Source organism: Pogona vitticeps, chromosome 1, assembly GCF_051106095.1.
Source record: "Pogona vitticeps strain Pit_001003342236 chromosome 1, PviZW2.1, whole genome shotgun sequence".
NCBI classification, from domain to species: Eukaryota; Metazoa; Chordata; class Lepidosauria; order Squamata; family Agamidae; genus Pogona; species Pogona vitticeps.
The window spans coordinates 176,407,442-176,429,117 of NC_135783.1; the positions used below are offsets into that span (position 1 = coordinate 176,407,442).

Here is a 21,676-nt window from a genome sequence, read left to right on the forward strand (position 1 = left end):
TATACAATACTAAAAGGATCAATGAATATAATGCCAAAAAAACATAAGCAGCACCAAAACACATTCCATGCAGTATGGTACAACAATCGCATTTGGCAGCCATTTACTCAGAGAAAACGTGCCTAAAGAGAAGGGTCTTAAACTGCTTGCAGAAGGACAGTAAAGATGGGGCCAGCCTGGCCTCCTATGGGAGGGAGTTCAAACGTCTGGGAGCAGCAACGGAGAAGGCTTTCTCTTGTGTCCGTCCACACAAAACACACCTGTGAAGGTGGCGGGACTGAGAGGAAGGACTCTCTTTAGGTGTAACAATTTTTTTACAGGTGGGATTGAGTAGCTATTTTGTGGGGCAGGCTTAATGGCAAGTATACAAAATAAATATTTGCACAGTTTGAAAATATGACCACATTAGTCGTGTGGCATCAGTAGTAGTAAGAACTTACATGTCTAGATAAAAAAGTAATAGGCGGTATAACCAAATGTTCTCTGACAATCACAGTGGCTTCCAAGTAATCTTGCTTGCCAACCTGCAGTCTTTTGAATGCCACCCACCAAAATGGGAGGGTAATGGAGGACACGATGGCTACTTAGGATACCAAGGATACCAAGGGAGTTGAAGCTGTGCTAGAAGTGACATATATAGGAGGGCAGAGTAACAAAGGCTGGGGTCAGGAGATATACACACAGGCTTGATTTCTTGATCTGATAATGTAGTTTCCCTAGTGTAGGCAAACCTATATTCCCACTTTATTTCCTTTGGTTTATTTCCATAAATATATTGTCCATCTTTGGATTCATAACCACTTTATAAACTAGCTAAGCTTTCAGAATAGTCAGGCACATCCGAAAATAAAGTCCACTCCATATCCTATTCAAGCAAAGGTAGAAGGTGCATTATTAACTGTCTGATACTGATTTAGAGAGATTAGAACTATACTTAGCTTTGGCTGGGCTATATCCCCTGTTTGCATCTGAATAGACTAAATGGCAGGAATTTGCCTTCAGTGTTCTAGAAATATCACCTCTGTTGAGCTATTGTAATTGTTTAAATCGGTTATACACTGCAATCCTATTTATCTATAAATAATCCCATGAATGACTTGTTGGAAAAAAACTCTAATGAGTTCAGGAATGTTCAGACGTAAATCCCTTACATGGGCAAATAGAATGGAAGAAGAGAAGTAATGATTGAGATTACTTTCCTGCTCACTCCCAGATTGTAAAGCACTCTCACAGTTATTTGGTCAAAAGTACTCATCTGTTAATTAATTGATTGATTGGTTGGTTGGTTAGTTGGTTGGTTGGTTGATGTTGTTTCCATTTTGCACAACCCTCCAAAAGTTGGCTGGATTTAGTTGCTTTTATTTCAGATATCCATAGGTATTTCTTTAAAATATGTGCTGTTCCAAGTAAGGCAGACTTTTGCAGTGGGTGTATCATGATCTCACTTACACCTAGAGTAAAACAATTGTTTTCTAGGCCTTTTGGTATTGCACCAGTTACAGCTAGAAGAGTTTTAGTTTTCTTTTGCCATAATGGCTTGGTTTCAAACTGCATGTCTTTGTATTTTGTGATCTTCTCAAATTCTTTCTCTTTGAGAAGATCTTTGAGAAGCATCCACAGGTATCCAGACCCACTTCTGTTTAATAGTTATCAAATTAGACATGTTGTGAGCCATGTTTACTAGTTTGAATCCAGAAGCCCCATAACACTTCAACTTCTCCAGTTTCAACAATTTTTTTGTTTGTTTTGTGGTCCCATTAGTTTTTGGTCACTGGAATATTTTTGACAAATGTTCCAATGAGCCATTGCTGTAACTCTCTTATTACTTTCCACGTAATCTGTTTGTGCAGTCATGTGGTCCAACTGTTTCTTGAGCTTCTTTACACAGCTGACATTTACTGACATTATATCCTTCCTCAGACTGGGTTTTAATTGTGTTTGTTATGAAGTGCTTGCTCTTGTCCTGCAAGTATAAATCCTTCAGTTTCTTTCTTCAATGTTCCTTTTCTAAGCCACTGCCACATCGTCTTCTTACTATTATTCCTTTATTCTTTATACCCCTATTTATCTCTGATTTTAAAAAATCATTTGGGTTGGTGCTATATCATTTTTATGTAGGTTGAGCTTTGTATGATGAACTCTGTATATTAAATTAGAACAGACTTGAGCAGAATTTTATGTCTGTCTTCAGCTTTCTTTCACTTACCAATTCATAACTTGAAAGTTTACAAAATCTCCAGAGCCTATTTCTTTCCATTCTCTAATTTCTACTCTGTTCTCCTCTTAGGCAGTTTGATGTCATTAGCGGTCTGCACACAGCTTCAGTCAATTTTTAATAATAATTATCATCATTATGGGTTAAATTTTATTTTTTGTGCCAGATGGAGTCTTCTTCCTGTCAGCCAGAATATGCTTGCATGACATAGCTGTGATTCAGATGCCAGAAAGTGACGGAAAACTGCTTGCTGATATCAGCAACTGTGGTTCTCAGGCATAATTGCCTTAAATGAACTTGGTTACATTATGTTTTTAATGAGGTGGTTGTCATACATGTGTAACTGCTGTACAATATAATCAGTAGATTCAATTGACATTGTGTAAGTGTCACAAAGTGGTGAAATTCAGCTCAGAACACAACTCTGCTCACCTGCTATCCTCAATTATATTTAATAGTATATGTTTGTCTATAGGGTGGATTCTTTCCAAACCAAATGCATACTATGTATTCTCAAAGGTTTCATACTAATTGAAAGAATTAAGGAGCCAACCACTTTACCAGAGGATGACCCAAAATAATTTTCACGTACAGTATCATTACATTGTGTTTCTTTCAAGAAAAAGATATCACTCTATCAGGGTGCATTTGGGAAGCTTTCTGTTCATTTAAAAAATATATCTCATCCCGATTTTCTTGTTCAGTTCAACATGGTTCTCAGCACCCTTTCCTCTTTGACATATCAGGTAGTTATGTATCAACAAGCTGGTGGTTTCTTCCCCTTCATTTCTCCACCTTATTGGAATAGGCGGAAAAAGTGGGGATTTACATCCAACTTGCAACATATAGTTGCAAGTTGTATGTAAATCCTGATGCTATGGTGATTCTTTTGATGTTTTTGAGATTGTTTTGTAGATGTACACAGGAAAGAGAGGAAAGTGGTTGGGATTTTAAATAGGAATGCTCATGAACTGAACAAATGTTTAAAATTGACAAAAACAGATGCTTCTCACATTATGGGGCTTCGATAGATTGTGCCCTGGTTGCTGCTGTACCGCTTGGAAAAGAGGTAGAAATCCATCCTTACCAGAAACTGCCATGAAGCAGTAATGGAGACAAGGCATGCTACCATCAACACTGCACAAACATCTAGCTATGAAGTGTTAAGAAGTGGCACAATGCCACTGTGTAGACAGGGTCAAACTAGACTTTAAGAGGAATGCATTTCCCTTTGATTAATTCATTTCCCTTCCCATCAAGGTTTCCTCTAAGGTACGCAAAGTTCACTTTAGAGGGTGAGCTCCATTGGCACCATGCAGTGGCAGCCGGGGTGGATGTCTCTTTACTTCCGGGTTTCCGATGAGAGCTCCTGCACGGCTCCCCAGAGGATGACAATAAGAGGGAATGTTGCCTCGCACAGAGCAATTGCCTCAAAGACACATGCCTCAGCAATCAGACTTGCAAATTAAGCCCATGTTTACCTTCCAGTGACCAAACACAAAACAAAGCATGTTAAATACAAGATATATGAGTGAGGAAACTGAAGTAGTAGCCTTCTGAAATGTGCTACGTGCATCATCTCGCCTTGTCCAAAGATACTGCTAGCCTCTACTCCCCCTGCTTCTATTGGTTTATGACAAAAGTAGACCTCATCTTTCCCCATGGCTCCCCTTCCTCTAGCAGTGAGTGGTTCCCACAAGTGATCCCACTTACCTGCCATGGGGGCGGTGTGTGCTTGGCTATTAGTTTATTTAGCTCCCCAAAGCCCAATTATAATGGTTATATTCTCCAAAGGTCCTGGGCTATGCTTGAAGGGGGTCTGTTGATGCTGAGGAAGTGCCTCTTTTTGCATGCTGTGTGAAAAGCAGAAGAAATATGCTGAATTTCTCTTCATGCCATAGATTAAACATTCCAGCAAATACATGGGAGTAGGCACGCAGAATGAGCATTTTATGACAATGAACCCATTCATGATAAGCTTCCAACTAAATGAAATAGACTTGTTATCAAAAATGGAAGAAAGGCTATTCCTTGTGATTTCCAAAGAGTATTGAGAGCAAAAATTAATTTGAATATATTTGTGTGGGAAACAAAAACATGTGAAAGTGCGTATCAGTAGGGCTTAGTGAATTTCACCCGGAAGAATCAATGCAGTAGTGTATTAATTGATAATAACTACCTGTCATTTAAGTGGGGGGACCACGAGTATGCCATTATTTTAAAAGATTCTCCAGAAGCAAGAATAATTCTGTATGCTATGTTAATTTTTATCTTCCTGTAAAACCACTATATTTCTTTCCTTGCTGCTGCTCAGCAGGATCATAGAAAGAGAGAAGTATAAAAAATGACTTCAACAGTTACACACTTAAATAGTACCCATCTAATCCAAAATGATGCAATTAGGATACAAAGTTCCATGACTTACTTCTGATTCTTGTACATTTGAAAATTGGTGTCAATAAAAGGACTAAGGAATTCTGTTGACAGTTTTTCAGCTATGGTAAGGCACAAACTACTCACAAGGCTACATCAGTAGTTTCCCTTAAAGAGCTGTTCTAGGACCAGGTAGGTAGTCTGTCTGTGTGTGTGTGTGTGTGCGTGCGTGTGTGCGCGCACACACGTGTGCATGTGCGTGTGCGTGTGTGTAAAAACAATTTCTGAGTTGTCTTTTTATTTTATCTTTGCTCTCTTTGAAGGTGGTCCATGTCACAAATCTTGCGGAAACCGATGCTGGGGACCTTCAGCGGATGAATGTCAGACCTGTAAGTATATCATATTAAGAAAAGAAGAAGAAGAAATGAGCCCAGTTGAAGAGTTGGAATATTTAACATGACACAGTGTCCTTCCTGCAAATTATCTGTTAAAAGCAACGCACTGTCTGGAAATAATCAGCCGGAATTTCCTTTCTGGGAACAGCAAATCACTATAGATCAGAATGATGAAGAATTAAATGCTAGAATTGTGCACCTGTAGTTCAGGCTGTACCCTAAGTTCACACTGAATGGGGTGGTGGTAGTTTTGTTTTGTTTTGTTTTAAGAAATGGTCTACTGCATGGTTAAAAGAACACTGGAGAGTTGTTTTAATAGATTAGTTTTTAGGTTACCACATGTCAGTTGAACCCTTGTCCTTTCTGGCTTATACAAGCTGACAGAGAGGGACTGGCTGAATGAATACATAGGGTGGTGAATGCCTCCTTGGGTAGGATCCATTGTTATGAAAGCCCTCCTTGGATCCCACAGTCCTGCATAATTACCAGCCAGCCTCTAATGTTCTATTCTTGAGCAAGATACTGGAACAAATCGTGGCTTCTCATTGCCAGTTTTCCTGGATGAGACAGATTATCTAGATCCATTTCAATCTGGCTTCAGGCCTGGTTATGAGATGGAAACTGCTTTGGTCACCTTGGTGGGTGATCTATGCCAGGAATTGGACAGAGACAATGTGCCCTTGTTGGTTCTGCTGGACCTTTCAGCGGCTTTTTATACCATTGACCACGGTATCCTTCTGTGCCATCTCTCTGGGATGGGACTTGGTGTCTCTGGTCCTTTATGGAGGGCGGAACTCAGAAGATGGTGCTGGGGGACTCCTGTTCAACACACTGGCTAGCCTGTGGGGTCCCTCAGGGTTTGGTTTTGTCCCCTATGCTATTTAACATCTACATGACCCCACTGCAAGATGTTATCTGGAGATTTGGGGGCTGTGTGCCACCTGTGTGTGGATAACACCCAACTCTATCTGTCCTTTCCTTCTAAATTCAAGAAAGTTGTTTCAACACTAGATCAGCATCTAGTATTAGTAATGGACAGTTTGCGAGTGAATAAACTGAAACTTAATATAGAAAAGACAGAGGTGCTCTTGGTTAGCCAAAAAGCAGATCAAGGCACAGGGATCCAGCCTGTGCTGGATGGGGCTACACTCCCTCTGAAAACAGAAGTGCATTGCTTGTACTCCTGCATTCATCTCTGAGCCTGGATGTCCAGGTTTTGGTGGCCAGGAGTGCATTTGCACAGTTAAAACTGATGTGACAGCTGCACCAGTGGAGATGACTGATCTGGAGATGACTGATTTGGAGACAGTGACACATGTCTTTGTTATATCCTGGTTGGATTACTATAACACACTCTATGTGGGGCTGCCTTTGGAAAATGTTTCAAAACTACAGTGAGTCCAAAATGCTGCAGCCAGATTGTTAATGTTCCTGTTTCAGCAGCTCCATTGGCTGTTGATCTGTTTCTGGGCACAAATGAAAGCACTGGTTTTAACCTGCACGGTTTGGGCAAAAGCTATCTGAAAGACCACATCTCCCTTTATGAGCCTGCACTGGTGTTAAGATAATCAAGGGATGCCTTTCTCTCTGCCCCACCATCCTCACACAAATGTGCTTGATGGGGACACTAAAGAGGGCCTTCTCTGTTGCCGGTTCTATACTCTGGAACCACCACCACCACCCCCCGCAACAGGAAGCTATGCTGGCTGAATCTTTGCTGCCCTTCCCCAACACAGGCGAAGACCTTTCTCTTCAGGCAAGCTTTCCCTTAGTGACTGGTTGTCTAAGAGGGGTTTTAAAATGGATAGCTTGAATTTTTGTTGTTTTTAACAGACAGACAGAAACCTTTGTTGGCATACTGCATAATTTAAAAACGCAATAAAATACAGCTAAAATGTTCAACGACTAACAGGTGACAGGGACCGGCCAAATGCATATTTAGGGCTCTTCATTCTGCAAGAGCACACTACAATGTCTCTGCATAATGGCACAGACGTATCTAGCAGTTGACAAGGTAAGTTCCTTAATATTGCCACTTAAAAGATGTTGCATTTTCCTCAGATCGTCCCATCTGGAATGGGAGGAGAGAAAAGTGCTCAAATGAGACAGGTGGATGTCCTTGTACAGAATACAATAGAATAACATACTGTATGTTGCAGGGATTCAACCTCTCCCTGACCACACGGGCAGACTCTCAATTCTGTAGGTAAACCCATATACCTGCCCTGCGCTAAATTTGATGGTACTATATTGCACCTGGCAAGGGTAAATGCCCATCGATCTTGTGGCTGTTCTAAATGATAAAGATAGATCGGTCTACTGCCATGGGTGAGGGGCAGCTGGAAATAAAGTGGGGAACAAACTCTTTGGACAGCGCTATGCAAAGTTTGTCCCTCTATATCCAGAACCCTTTTTTTTATTTTTTTGAACACCCTGGAGGTGTTGGTGCAACACTCCCTCTAAGCTGTGCTCACGTGTGCTTGCCCAGAGCTCCACCAGGTCTGCCCATGGGCAGATGGCAGCCAGCTTGTTTACTTTGGATTCCAGATGAAGACCTGCCCACCCCAGCGTGCACGGAACGAGGCTCCTGTGCAGTGGGACAGAAAGTTAGGGGGAACATTGCTTGGATCCTTTTTTTTTTTTAGGAGACAGGCATGGTAGAAATATATTAAATAAATAAATAGATAACTCATTAAAACTCTTGGAAGTGGGAGGAGAGCTTCCTGAACAGGTAAAGGGAGTCATGGGGGCCTCTCTGCAGCAAAGCAGAGTTCCTAAAAGAGACATTTATGAAACTTCTGTTGGAGAAATCCTCCCGGAACGCTTTTCTACTTGATAATTACTTATCAGGTCTCCAATATTTGAGGCTAAGGTGTTAGAATGTGTGGTGGCTTCTCAGCTTTAGGGGTTCCTGGATGAGATGGATTGCCTACATCCATTTCAGTCTGGCTTCAGAGCATGCTATGTGACAGAGGTGGCTTTGTTCACCTGGGTGGACAATCTATATGAAGAACTAGACCAGAGTGTGCCCTTGTTGGTTCTTCTGGCTTCATAATAACCTTTACTATGTTATTATTTTGAGCAGCTTATCTGTGTTGACTTGGAAGCATTGATTGTGGTAGTTTCAGACCAAGCTCTGAAGGTGATGATGGGGAATTCCTCTTTGACGTTAGGGTCATTGTCCAGTAGGGTTGTTCAGTGTTCTGACCTGTCCCTCATGCTATTTGTTTTATTTACTGTCAAGGATATTGGGCTGTGAGTTCCTTTGCAACATATCCTAATGTAACTACTTGTCTTAAAACAACAGTAGTTATTAGAGTAAACATGTAAATGCTCTTTGCAACATTTAGTGTGCTTTGTCTTTGGCGGAAAATTGTTGGGCTCTGGTCTGGTCCAGACATATCTGAAGTTGGAGCCTGTGCTAGCTTTGATTTATGAGCTCAAGAGCAAAAGAAACAAGAAAAAGGCACTTAAATGTACGATGAAACAAATCCTGTTTGAGGCACCATTCATCCTCTAACCCCACCTACAACATCTAAGCAAGGAAACAATATTTTTTTCAGATGTATGTATGAAAATAGTTCTAACACATAACCAAATAACGTGTTTTGTCTCCAGAAACAAATCTCTTGGGGGCACATCTGCATGTTAATTCATTTTTTAATGGAGTCATGGAATAGAACATATTCTAATGAGGCCCCCTCCCAAGCTAAGATCCAAATTATTTTCTGGGGGGTGGACAGGGGATAAAGCCGAAATATCTTAATCCCCGTCTTTTCATTTCAAATTATAGAGGGAAATAGCTGTTGGATACTTTTGTTCTGAAATGATTAGTGTCCACCCCAGGCTTCCTTTATGCGTTGTTCAGACTCAATTTCTCTCTTTCTCCCTCTTTCTTCCTTTATGAATCTTTCTCCAATAACCGCCTGCATCTTATTCTTCCTCCGTCTTATTATCTATATAAATATGATACATAAATGTGTGCACTTAAGAGAGTAATTAATAAAGAATTATAAAGAGTATGTATTATGAAGAAGAGAACACTTCAGAAGACAGTGTTATGTAATTAGTTGAACATTATAAATTAAAATGCCACAAAGGCAGTGTTAGGAGGGGCTACTCTGTACTCTTTTCTTGTGTATCTTCTGTTTCATAGTATCCTATTGTCCTTCATTGGCATGTAAATCATAAAAACACAAGGCCCAGCAGTGCAAAATTTAAATATTATTCAGATTTTAGTGAGAGGAAGATTAGGCTTATATATAACTTTTCCATTGTACTTATGTCCATAGTAACATTGATATTCGCTTATTTATACCAACATTCATATCCTGCTTTTGGACAACTGTAACAGTGCTGACATGTTACATTTTGCTGCCTGAGGCAGAACAGAAAATTGAATTCCCTCCTCTGCCAGTGAAGGCTGGTTAAGTTATTTGGCACCTGAGGTAGAAAATAAGCAAGCTCCTCTCCTGTTTGCAGAGACCGTTTCCGTTCTCAGATGGGTAAATGGAAAGCCTTCAGAAGTTCTACTGAACTTCAAGGAATTCTAGCTCCACTAACCTGTTGCTGTTTGCATTGTTTCAGAGATAGTGTTTTTTCTTGAAAAGATATACACTGATGCCTTCCATGTCCAAGAGGGTAAACCTTTTCCTATTTTGATCCTGAAGATTCCACTCCCTTGTAAAAGGTTATATTACCTTGGATGGCTACTCTAGTTCTCCAGGTCTGAGAAGAAGCTCCGAAAGCTTTTCTTATTCATGAATATATTTTAAATGCTTTTCTTCATAGGGCAATTCAATATGTTTTTTCTCTATTTCAGAACAATTTTGGGGGGCTTTGGTAGTGTTGATTAAAGAGCAATTGAACATTCGAGTGTTGCAGCAGTTTCCCCCACTTTGCTCCCCCCCCCCCGTTACGAACTTCTTCCCTTAGGAAAGATAAGCAGGTATCAGAAGACTTCCTTCAGCATAGGATAGACCTTACAGAGACTCTCCTTGGCAGCATATGATCCATGGAGTGTCTCCTGTCGGAAGTTTTACTTACAGCCCTTATGATGATTTAACAGTCATGAGCATAATTTCTTCCCTGTAAATTATTCAGGAACCAAGACTCCTGGTGGAGAGGAAGGCAACTCTACGTAATATGTCACTGACGTTGTAACAGCCCTAGGAGAGGATTTTGGTGGGTGGTTGACAGGTGGGTTCATGTGTGGATCTTGCCAAATTGGAAACAAATTCAGAGGCCTGACAATGATTACATTTTCTTTGAAGGAATATCTATTATGTGACCTTGAAGCTGAGCCCAACCAGCTTCTGCTTTGTGCAGGCCAAGGGCAAGTTGTAGGCCAAGCAAAGAGGGCAGCTCGCCTCATTATTTCAAAGAAAGCAGAGAGCTTCAGTCACAAGCCCTCTGTGGCATAGGCATTTCTAGAAAATATGTAGGGTATTTAGAGGGGCATACTTTCCTTTGTAGACAAGGGTCAGTTAGTTCTAGAAACATATAAGTGTTTTTGACTGAAGACTCATAAGTAAATACCTAATATGTAACCACCTTTGAAGTTTGATGTCAATATTTTATAGTCGAAAAATAAAATATGGTAAAAGGGGGGAAATAAAAAAAAGCAACAAGATGCAAACAGGAGCTGGCGGGCTGTAAAGCTGAACCAGGAACTATAGATCAGTTATGGGAACCTAGCAATTTAACAAAACATTGGAGTGTTTAATTAAAATCTGTGTATTTCACTAATAACTTGACATGTTCATAAGGCTTTCTTATTGATTTCAGTAATTGCCTGTTTCCCCCCTTTTTGTAGATTTTCAGTTCTCTGTAATGGAGGATTAAAGGAAACATTTACCATGATTAATTGCACACAACAACTGTGTAAACAGTGTCATCTCATCATTCTTACCACTTCTGTAAAAGAAAGAGCCAGCCAGTAGCAAAGCCAAGTAAAAGTAAGGGGCATGTATTTTTGTTTTTGGTTAGCTTCCTCTATAAGCATTATGGAAACACATGCCATGGTGCATAAATGGCAGATTTTTTTCAACACCTAAGGGTGGTGGGGATTCAAACATCAGTGGTCAAGGCCATACCAGGAGGTAGCATACCTTCCATCATCCTCACATGTTCCCCCAGTTACAGCACATTTGAGGGATGAATTAGATGTGAAGGACATGTGTATTCTAGGGATATGTGGTGGCCATCCATTTTGTTTTGGCCTGAATTATTTGCTTTACAAATTGCAAGTACTCCAATCGATTTGTAACCTACTGCTTCAGTTCATAGCTGAATATTCTCAAATATTTGTATGGGTCTGTATATGTTTGAATGATGAAACAGCATGAAAATAAGGGAAAAAAAGGGTTGTGACCTGGGATGTACAGGGGAGGGGTGAAACTCAGTGCCATTAAATATTGTTCAACCTCTGGTATGCTGACAAAGCTTCCACCATTTACTTCTCTCCCCCTTCCTCCGGAGGCATGCAATTTAGACAACTTGTAGCCTATTCCTAGTGCCACTCACACAGCTAGACCTGCCTCACACAGCTCATGCAGAGTGACACAAATTTCACACACAAAGGCACTCAGTAGATTAGATTATGATCTGGTTGCTGAAAAAAAGAAGAAAAAGAAATGGTTCCGATATTATCTCTAGTTGGAGAATAGAAAGGCGAATAGCAATCTCTCACTATTCTCCAATACACCTCTCTCAGAAAATGAGCACTGATCATATGGCCAGTGTAATTCCCCCCATGATTTGAGTTTTCAGGAGAGCCTTGTTGCCTAAATCAGCTTGCTAACCAAAGTAGACCTGTTGAATCAATGGGATTTATATATAGGTAGACTTACCATTCAAGGATTGATTCAATGGCCATAATCCGATGTAGAGACACAATTACATGAAGGCAATTGCATAAGCCAGGGTGCTGTCCTCTGAGTGCCTGCTCCCACACTGGCTGCATGGCCAACAAAGTGAAGAGGAACCCGCAAGAGGGGGAAAACAGCTGTGCGATTGCCATTCCATGTATTGTTTTTCTCTGGTTGGATATTAACCAGTGAGTCTACTCTGGTTACCTGGGTCTAGCAGTTTGATCCCACTCTCCTAGTTCAATGGGACTTACTCATCAGCAAATGTATTTAGGTATGTTGCTTACAAGTTAACTGTGCAGTGTATTCCTATACTCAAATACGAATTACTTCCACGTAAGTGTGTAGTGAAGGGCAGCCTGTGATTTTTTTTCATAAAAGTCTCTAAATCTTTTAGGCAGGACACTCCCAGGTTCCATACAATGGCATCTCCTTCAATCTTCATGGTAATGTTGCCACTACTGAGAAAGAAATACAGAAATGAGACTAATTATCACTGAATTATAACTCTGAAGAAGAGAGAACTTGAGACAAGTCTATTCCCTAGTAAAGAAGGATCATCTAGAGGAAAGAGACAAGGCACTTGCATGTATCCCAGGTTGCATGGAATAAACTACAGTACTTCTAATTTAATCGCAGAGGGAAGTTAGCCGTCTTCAGAGAGGTTTGGCTATACAGTATTAGTTTGCATTGACATACAAACAAAAAGGTTGTTTGGCACCTTTAAGTCACAGAGACTCATGGGCTTTGATGAGTTACAGCCCCCTTCTTCAAATACATGGAGTACAAGCTTCATCCCCAGGTATGTGTGTAGGCAGGTCAGAGTGAAATGGACTGCAGAAAATGACAATAAGAAGTATTCAAAGGGCTGGTGCCTTAAATATACTGTCAGTAAGCAAGACACTTAAGTAACAAAGGTACTTAAGGAGCAATAAGCATTTTGTCTGCCAGGCTGCTGTTAATTTTATTTGAAGTGTCAAGGCAGCTCATTCTGCTTCCAAGAAAGTCTTATACACTGTTGTGCTGGAGCCAGGATTTTGTAGGTTGTCATGAAAACCTGCTTCTTAAGGGATGTAATGATATAATGTGACAAGAGATCTTCAGGGCATCTGGCTGCTGCCCTCTCAGAATTTGCTGAGCCAATTCTTTGTGTGGATGAAACAATGATCCTCAAGGATGTTAATGGCAGCTGGCCAACTAAGTCACTCTCACAAGCACTGATCCTTTTACTGGGTTAAGAGAGCAAGGAAACATGCTCTTGAAACTGTTTTTTAAAACACAGTGTGAAAAAGGTAAGTCCCAGCTTCAGTACACATGCTTTTCTTCCAGAGTAACCCAAGTGCAGGCACAGAAACAGTGCTAGTTTGGGGACACACATGCTTAGCACACCTCTGAATTTCTGCTGAAAGACTCTGCCGTAGTGCATTTGATTCAGGATGAGCTGCTCCATATTTCAAAGACAGTCTGGAAAATTAAGCCAATGGACACAGACAGTCTGTCATTCACAATTTATTTATTTATTTATTTCATTTATTTATTCGATTTATATCCCGCCCATTTGGTATATTCTACCACTCTTATGTGTATTCTTAAACATCGCTTTGGGTGTCAGTTTGTTTCTGAGCCCACTTCAAAATGCTGGGCTTCACCTTCAAAGCCCTTAGACGCTCCAGCTTTCAGCCTTCGGCCAATATCATAGTAATGTGGCAGTTCCTCCCTGTCTGCTTTCTACACTGTTGCCCTGAGGAACACCTTGAAACTAACTCTGCAGGGAGTCTCAGCCACCTAGAATTGGCTTTGTGATGCCTAGGGGCTGCAAGGAGAGGTCAAACTCCTTTCCACTCCAGTTCTTGTAACAAAAGCAGTCCCATCTATGCAACCACTCAGTTGGATCCTGACTTATCACAAGGACCGTGTTCTCCTATATTAGTCAATAAGGGTATGTCACACTGAAAGGTTGTCAAGACAAGGAAACTGAAGGTTAATATGTTGCCTATGTGCAATAGGAATGACCAGTAACAGAAATGTCTACAGCATTACTAGAGTGCAGTGTTAGCACCCTTTGATTGGCAAAAACAAAATCAATCCCCCAGTGAACGTCTCCCATTTCTTAATGAACACTTTAGGAAATTCTGGAGTTTGTTTTGTTTAGATCTTCTTCTTCTTCTTCTTCTTCTTCTTCTTCTTCTTCTTCTTCTTCTTCTTCTTCTTCTTCTACTACTACTACTAATGAATCATTAAAGAATGAATCATATTTAAATTGGATAGAGAGTTCATGAGGTTTCATTTAACAGTTTCCTTGGAAAGTGCAATCTGGTTGTTGACTTCTCCTTTCTGAATCACCAGCCATCCTGGGAATCAGGAGTCAGTAGTGTTTAACCTGTCTAAGCCATTTCTGCATATTTTATGAATATGGTCAATGGCTCCTTGCTTCTAGTGCAATGCTGGATAATTAGCTAAGCATTTTGGCTTTGTTTTTGGGGGCTGGGTTTTGTTTCATTTTTTGCAGTGGAAAGTTTTGACCCTACTCAAGGTAATTTTTCACCAGAACATTTGCAGAATTGGGTACTCCTGGGTTGAAGTCCCATAAGGAGATAAATGGAAAGAAAAGAGAGGCAATAAGAACAAAACATGATGTAAGAATCTGAAGGATCCTATTGTCATGCACTTTGAATTATCTCACACAATCAAATCTATTTTAAAATGTTTATAAAGTTTCATATTACAATTCTTGCTTTCCTCCATTGAAATAATAAATATAACTGACTGCCTTCTTTGGGCTTCATTTCTCATTTTCCTGACAAGTCAAGTATATGTTCCAATGTCAGATGTTTTAGACTGTCTCAACAGTGTGTTACTGCACGTTACTAAAACCACCACATGAAAGAGCATTATCTCACTTCATTTGCATAAATGAGAACAAATAAGTTTTTAAAACCAAGTTTTCTGCTTGCTAGATGAGATTTATGAGAGTTTCTGTGAATTTGGGGGTTTGTGAAAAATTTGTGGAACAGGTATCTGTGCAAAAAACATATTTTTCTATGAGAAAAGTGTTTCATTCCAGAAATGTATTTGGCAAAAAATTAAAATAAAATAAAACCACAAAATGATAAGTAGGACAAAACTCAATTTTCTAGTTCTGGGCTTTTTGCTTAAATGCAGGACCACAAATTCTTGCAGCTCTTTCCAATGTTGTCTTGACTGGGTTTATGAAGAGAGCCTTTTATTTTTGGTTATCAAGAGTGAGAAAACTTATGATGTGTTTTGGCCTTAATCTTGACACAAGTCGAAATATACCAGTAATGATTCTAGGATGGTGTTTTTATTAGTTCATGTGTGTGCATACACATTGGTGAAGCATCCCACAAAACAACTTTCATGGAATCTTGAATGCACTCAAATCAAGATTGCCTCTCTCTTTTTGGAAATGTGTTATCAGTGCATGAATCCCAGTTGTTAACCTGGGATGGGTGGGATACACAGATCAATGGAAAGAGCTGACTTGTGGCCATCTGCCCATATAGTTCAGGAATGAAAACTGGAACAAAACTGCAGCATGTGCCAGTTCTCTTTTGAAAGCAAGACTGGGCAATTTGGAGCTTCAAATACCAAATATTGTTCACCTCAGAACCGAGTATTTGCATTTGATCCCAATATTTTTTTATACCTCTGCATATTTATATATTTCAATGTTTTATTTGTGGCTGGTCTTTGACTGTAATAAAGTTCTATCTATCTGTCTATCAAATACCAGAGAAAAATTTGTAGGGGGGGAATTCAAAAACATTCTTATTTATAACTAGTGATATTTTTATATCTTCATCCAAAGTAGCATTCATGCAGCAGGTGCGGTCTTTTCCTGGGCTGAGATGTTTCCTACTGCTCCTCCATCAATTCCGGAAGGATTTTATCAGACTTTGTTATTTGCTTTCATGTAATTCTTGTCTAGTTAGCCATATAGACTTCCTTTGGTGCCTCACCTCACCGTCTTCTCTAGAACTTAACCCTCAGGCTGGTTCTCCTAATTACTTTCTGCCTCTGACCTTCAACTACTAGCTCTGGCCTAGGACATTAGCCATCCTCTCAGAACCCAGCAACAAGGGCAGATGCTTGCTAAGGCTAAACACCCTGTTTGGGATTGTTCCCTTCATGGATCTTAGTAGAAAGCCTTCCATAAAAAGAATAATACAAAATCTGGGGATATGCAGGTTCCTCTGGGCCTGCACTGGGTTATCTGGAAAAGAGGCCAGACTATTTATTTAAAAACAGCTAGCAGTACCCAAGGGGCCATCCTAAAAAGTAGGGGATGCTGTAATTTTGGGAATCAACATAAGGGAGACAAACTGTTTTTATTCTTGCTTCTGTGTATTCAAGCAGAAATCTACTAATTATGTAGAAACACTTCAGCATCGCGATAACTGTTAACAATCACCCCACTGCCTTTGGATGGAATCTTTTTAAAAAAATCTTTTTGTACTCAGTGCTGTGATGCCATTGTATCGCATCTCGGGCAGTGAAACTGGGCACCATGTGTTGGCTTTGATGGATGGTGCAAGCAGTATCCCCCCATCACCACCAACAGGAAAAGTGGCTTGCCTCTGATAAGCTTATCATGTAAGGATAGGCTTCGTTTGCAACCTCCTATCGACCTCCCTTGTGTGTGGCGATAAGAAGTCAGGATCTTTCTGAACTTACTAAGTACAAGAAACAAATCTCAAGGTAGTTAAAGGCCTTATATATTTTCACCCAGTAAAGAAGAGATGAATAAATTCTGATGGTGGTTCCTCCATACCCCTGCTATAGGAAACACAGAAAATTATTGGCGAAAACTAAAGTCCTGCTACTACAGTTGTTATTATGTGCAGTCAAGTCACTGCCAACGTATGGCAGCCCTATGAATGAGCAATCTGCAAATCTCTTGTCCCCAACAGCTCTGCTCAGCTCCTGTAAATTCAAGCCTGTGATTCCTTTAGGAAGCCAGCTCATCTCATACTTTGTCTTCCTCTTTTCCTGCAGCCTTCCACCTTTCCTAGTATTATCTTTTCCGGAGAACCCTGCCTTTTCATGATGTGCCCAAAGTAGGACAGCCTCAGCTTCAACATTTTTACCTCTAGAGATAGTTTAGGTTTGCTTTGATCTAGCATCCACGTGTGCTATGCGACACTATTCTATTGTCACTTAAGACATGTAGGTAATACCTATGGAAAATTGAATGAAATGGTTTGGATAGACTTTTAATGTGTATTTTTAACTTAAATTAAGGAGCATTTGCTGTGTTCTGCTGTGTATTTTTTAAATTATGAGTTTTGATATGAAGTTTGATTACACAGTGGTTTATTTTTGCTCTTTAGGTTTAAAGGTAGGTTGCCTCCTTGATCTTGAGAGCCATAATTTCTCTACTGTGGCAACATGATGGACAAATTTACAAAATTGATACATGCAGGGGAGGCCTCCTTAATAGTTCTTAGTCTTCCCCTTTGGATTTATGCACTGCTCCCTGTGCTCTAAGATGTTTGTGTTCTTTCTGCTCCCTCCAGTAACGAAGGTGGTGTGTGCCGAGCAATGCGATGGACGATGCTATGGGCGCTCCGTCAGTGAATGCTGCCACCGTGAATGTGCCGGAGGCTGTTCTGGACCAAAAGACACCGATTGCTTTGTAGGTTTCTGCATTCCCTCTTATCTTTCATCCTAGCAGCAGCTCTGCTCATTCTTATGCTTTACTCCAAGGAACTTCTAATAAATTGGGGGGGGGGTTACTTTAATTATACTACGTATACAGTGAAAGATATTCGCTAGACATTTTAGCACTCATATTTTCCCATTACATTTCTCTTACTTATCAGCATATTTCTCCAATTAAAACATTTATGAGATTTGCAAATAGAGATTTGGAACCATTTATATGCTAATTGGTGTGAAATTTTTTTTATCTTAAGTAAAAGTACACTTTTACTTCCCTAAAAGTAACGATTACAGGATGTGGGCTGGTGTTGGTGGGTTCATTGAGGAGATGGGACACTGCCTCACCTCAGACTCCAGTTCAAGGCATACCTAGATAGCTCACCTTATTTGCCTGTTTATCACACAGAGGAACAGGGTCTCAACTGTGTTCCCCTCCTGCTCACTTCTCAGCCTCTTGATGTGCAGAAGACAGAAAGTGGTGACAGGAGACAGAAAATGATAGCACAACATTACGTTTGCTGTTCATGGATAACCACTTCCATCAGAGGCTCTGCCTATCATTACTGGCTGCAGTGCCTTTTCCACATCAGCTACAATGGCACCAATGACAACTGATGTAGACAATTCATTCAGAATAGTGGTTTTAAATGAAGCACACATAAAATACCACACTAAAGTCAGAATGTAAAACCTGATCTCCAAATAGTGAACAAAGCTTGTTGATGTCTAAAGAACATGCTTCCACCTAAATGAGCTTCTGATTTCAGCATAACAGTGAAGGTCTGAGTACCATTTTGAGCAGGGAATGATCTATTACCCTGTCCACAGCCCTGCTGACCCACTCTGTTCAGGTGGGAAATGAGAATTGCTTCCCCCCCCCCCTCTTCTTTCTTTGGGAGAACTCGGTCGGCTTATTTTTAACAGACCTTCCCGCATTGCTCCAAAGAAAGACATTTTCTTTTCAACATTTTTCTACATGAATGCCAGGCTGGTAGAAGTGAGTACCCTTAGTCAAAGGTAGATCATGTAAACATGAGAAAGTCTGTGTGGAGAATATAAAGGAGCATCTCAATAGCTAAAATTAATGTGAAGACTCACACTTGACTATGTTGATATTTTCTGTGGTTGGCCTCATGCTTATGGAATTGTTTTCCTGAGTTGATGTATTCATATAAAATATAAAATAAGTATAAATTTATAAATGGCCAGGAAGATTTAGCTTTGTTATTATGAAGTGTAGCAATGTTATTTATTTTTGATTTTAACTATTATTGATACTCGTTTTCTTGTAATAGTAATTTAATTCTGCTGCTTTATTTAACCATACCACTGTTCTTATTTTTATAAACTGACTTAAACAGATTTTTTAATATTTAAAGATGCCATAAAATATGAATGTCATAACCATCATTATTAAAACTCATAGAGTAATAACAGCCCCAGTTGAGAACACAACAGACTGGAAAATGATATATATATACACTTGCCAGGCTAGGATTAGGGGCCTCCCAGGTGGAGAATATGAAAGAGCATCTCAAGAGCTAAAATTAATATGAAGACTCACACTCAAGTATGTATTTGCGCATCGTGTGTGTCTGCTTCAATCCACCAAAGCTGCATTTGGAATTTCTGTGCATGGACTTGGAAATGATTTCAGTTCAAACAGAGGTAACATATATTGTTCCCAATGTGAAATGAAAATGTGGTGCAGAATTGGCATCCTTAATTAAAGGCTGTTGTTTGTAGGTGTCAAGTTACTCCTTTCTGTTGTACTCCCCCCCCATGCAAGAAAGAGTTGGTTTGAAATCAGGAGTGAGAAACATGGGGAAACTGACTGTATGGTTGGTTGGTTTGGACAGCAAGAGATTGAGGAGGGAGAGTTTCACAGACAACGATGTCGTACTTTTTTAAAAAATTGAAGGCCAAATTTGATATAAGAATTAGAAAACAAATAACTTTTTTTGGACTGCAGTTCCAAAATTCCCTGGAAATTCCCAGAATCCTCCTATGTATTCTGGGGCATATGGACAAATACCATTTCGAAATTCTGAGTGTGACAGCAGAGGTGAGATTTTTTTAAAAAAGTGTAGGTGTGTGATTTAACACTGGCAAGATTTCATGAATGCAGGGAGCTGAATTTTTCACTTATCTCTTTGTAGTCAGCTACTGGACTTGTGTCAGCAGCAGCATCCCTGGGTCTGATGAAAGTCTGATAATATAATTTAAATGCAAGTCCAGCAATCCTGCCACAACTCTTTGGGTGGTTTCCCCGTACCCCTAGTCTTGGAAAAGACAACAGAGTAAGAATGGGTAGAAGAAATTCCATTGCTGTTCTAGTTTTGTTGGAATTTGGTTTTCATCAAGATTCACAAAAATTCTCAAAACCGGAGGAAGTAAACCTGTTAGATTTGTCTGCCCCCTAAAGATGGATGAGAATTTCACTTTAATATGCTTTAATAAAATTCACAGCATTCAAGTGTGGGAGGAAAAACCCACTAGTCAGATTTATCTATCCCCTGAGGATGGGTGAGAATTTCATTTCATTTAGGTTTTTAAAAATCAATTTACCAAAGTTCACAATGTTCGTGCGCCAGACAGATTTATGCATCCTTGCAGTGCAGGAACAGTCCAAAGGCACAGAAAAGACTGATTCCTTGCCATGGCTGCACTCACAGGCCCTCCTGGTGCAAGTTCAAAAGCTTAGATTGCTCCAAAATATACTGCCATAACTTGTAAACAGGACTTTGTAGTTACAAATGAAAACCTGCCTGAATTTATCAGGTAGATACTAGTAGATTTTGTATGAAAGATTAGCATCTCTTTTGGCTGTGTGTGATTTGTCCTTGCATTTTTATTATACAGTTACTTAGCAATTTATTATGATGATAATGTACCTTGAAAGGCAACAGTGGATAAAGACAACAGACTGAGGAAAAGAAATATGTTATGTTTTGAATTAATTAACAGAACCTCCACATAGGATGAATGAAGAGATGTTCTGGCTTACAATGCCTGCTTTCTATAAGCTATAATATCCTGCTGTGAAAATCACTAGATAGGGCAATCAACCATTGTTCTCCATGCACTGACAAGTATTCATTTGGAAGCAAAGAAGTATCTCTCTCTGTAGCATTACTGCTTCAGCAAAATTTCCATGTAAAGATTTAGAGGCATTTGGAGAACAATAAGAGTCAGAATTAAAATAGATCTAAACATGTCTCTGACCAGGTTTTGTGCCTTTATTAGCTCCAGAGGTTTTAACATAATCACCTGGTTGTATTAAAATGGGTTTCATTGAAAAAGTCTTGTTTCTACAATGCAGAAACTATCAATATTCTGTCTCTCTGAACCACATTAGCACATTAGATTCATACAAGAAGACTCCTGCATTTGGCCCCAACCTCTCTGTCGTTTGCTTTGTCTGGGGTTTAGCAGCAGACACTCTGTTTCCTAACAGAGGCCATTTGTTACTTAAGCCATGCTCTGCCGTTTCCCAACCTTATGGGGTCAATTGACACATTAAGACAAAAACATGTTTCCTCCTTTTACTATGTTATCCCTACAGGCATGCAAATCTTTCACAGCTACATATCTGAGGCACCCGGACATACAATCAAATCCTAGTATCTTCCAACTGACCAACTACAAAATAAAAGCAATGTAATTTGCCAAATGTGGCAAGCTTGTTTGAGAAAAGATGCTCTTTTCCTCTTAAGAATGCACTGCTTCCAGATATGAAACCAACACCTTGTCTGCTGGTGCCTCTAATCCGAGTGTAGAGAAAAACTGTACCTGGTGAATATCATTCCTTTGCGCAGCTGTACAAGTAAAAGGCACAGCGTTGCTACCAAGAAAACAAGCTGCCCTGTTTATTTGTCCCACCAAGACCATCCTGCTGTCTTTAGTTGACAGGGGAAAGGAGGAGTGTTGCATGAATTAAGATGTATTTTGGTTGCTCCAGAGATTCCACCTGGCCCTCTAACCTCCCTGAACCTGCACTCCACAGAGACTGTTTGCAACTTGCATCTAAGTTAGCACCATATCTGATTAAACAGGTGAGGCTCGTGGACAGAATACCTACTTACAATGGAAAGACCCCTACCTGAAATCTGAGAGCCACTGCAGTCAGTATTGACAGTATT

General features: G+C 40.0%; 1 protein-coding gene across 4 annotated transcripts in view; it reads left to right on the top strand.

Moving 5' to 3' along the window:
* Positions 1-21,676, top strand: part of ERBB4 (erb-b2 receptor tyrosine kinase 4) — a 1,032,003-nt gene that overhangs the window by 750,644 nt on the left and 259,683 nt on the right. For all 4 annotated transcript variants that reach the window (XM_078379181.1, XM_072977738.2, XM_078379170.1 and 1 more), the window contains exons 5-6: positions 4,912-4,977; positions 17,390-17,508. In XM_078379181.1, coding sequence (XP_078235307.1) covers positions 4,912-4,977; positions 17,390-17,508 — 185 coding nt within the window. The remainder of the gene's footprint in view (positions 1-4,911; positions 4,978-17,389; positions 17,509-21,676) is intronic.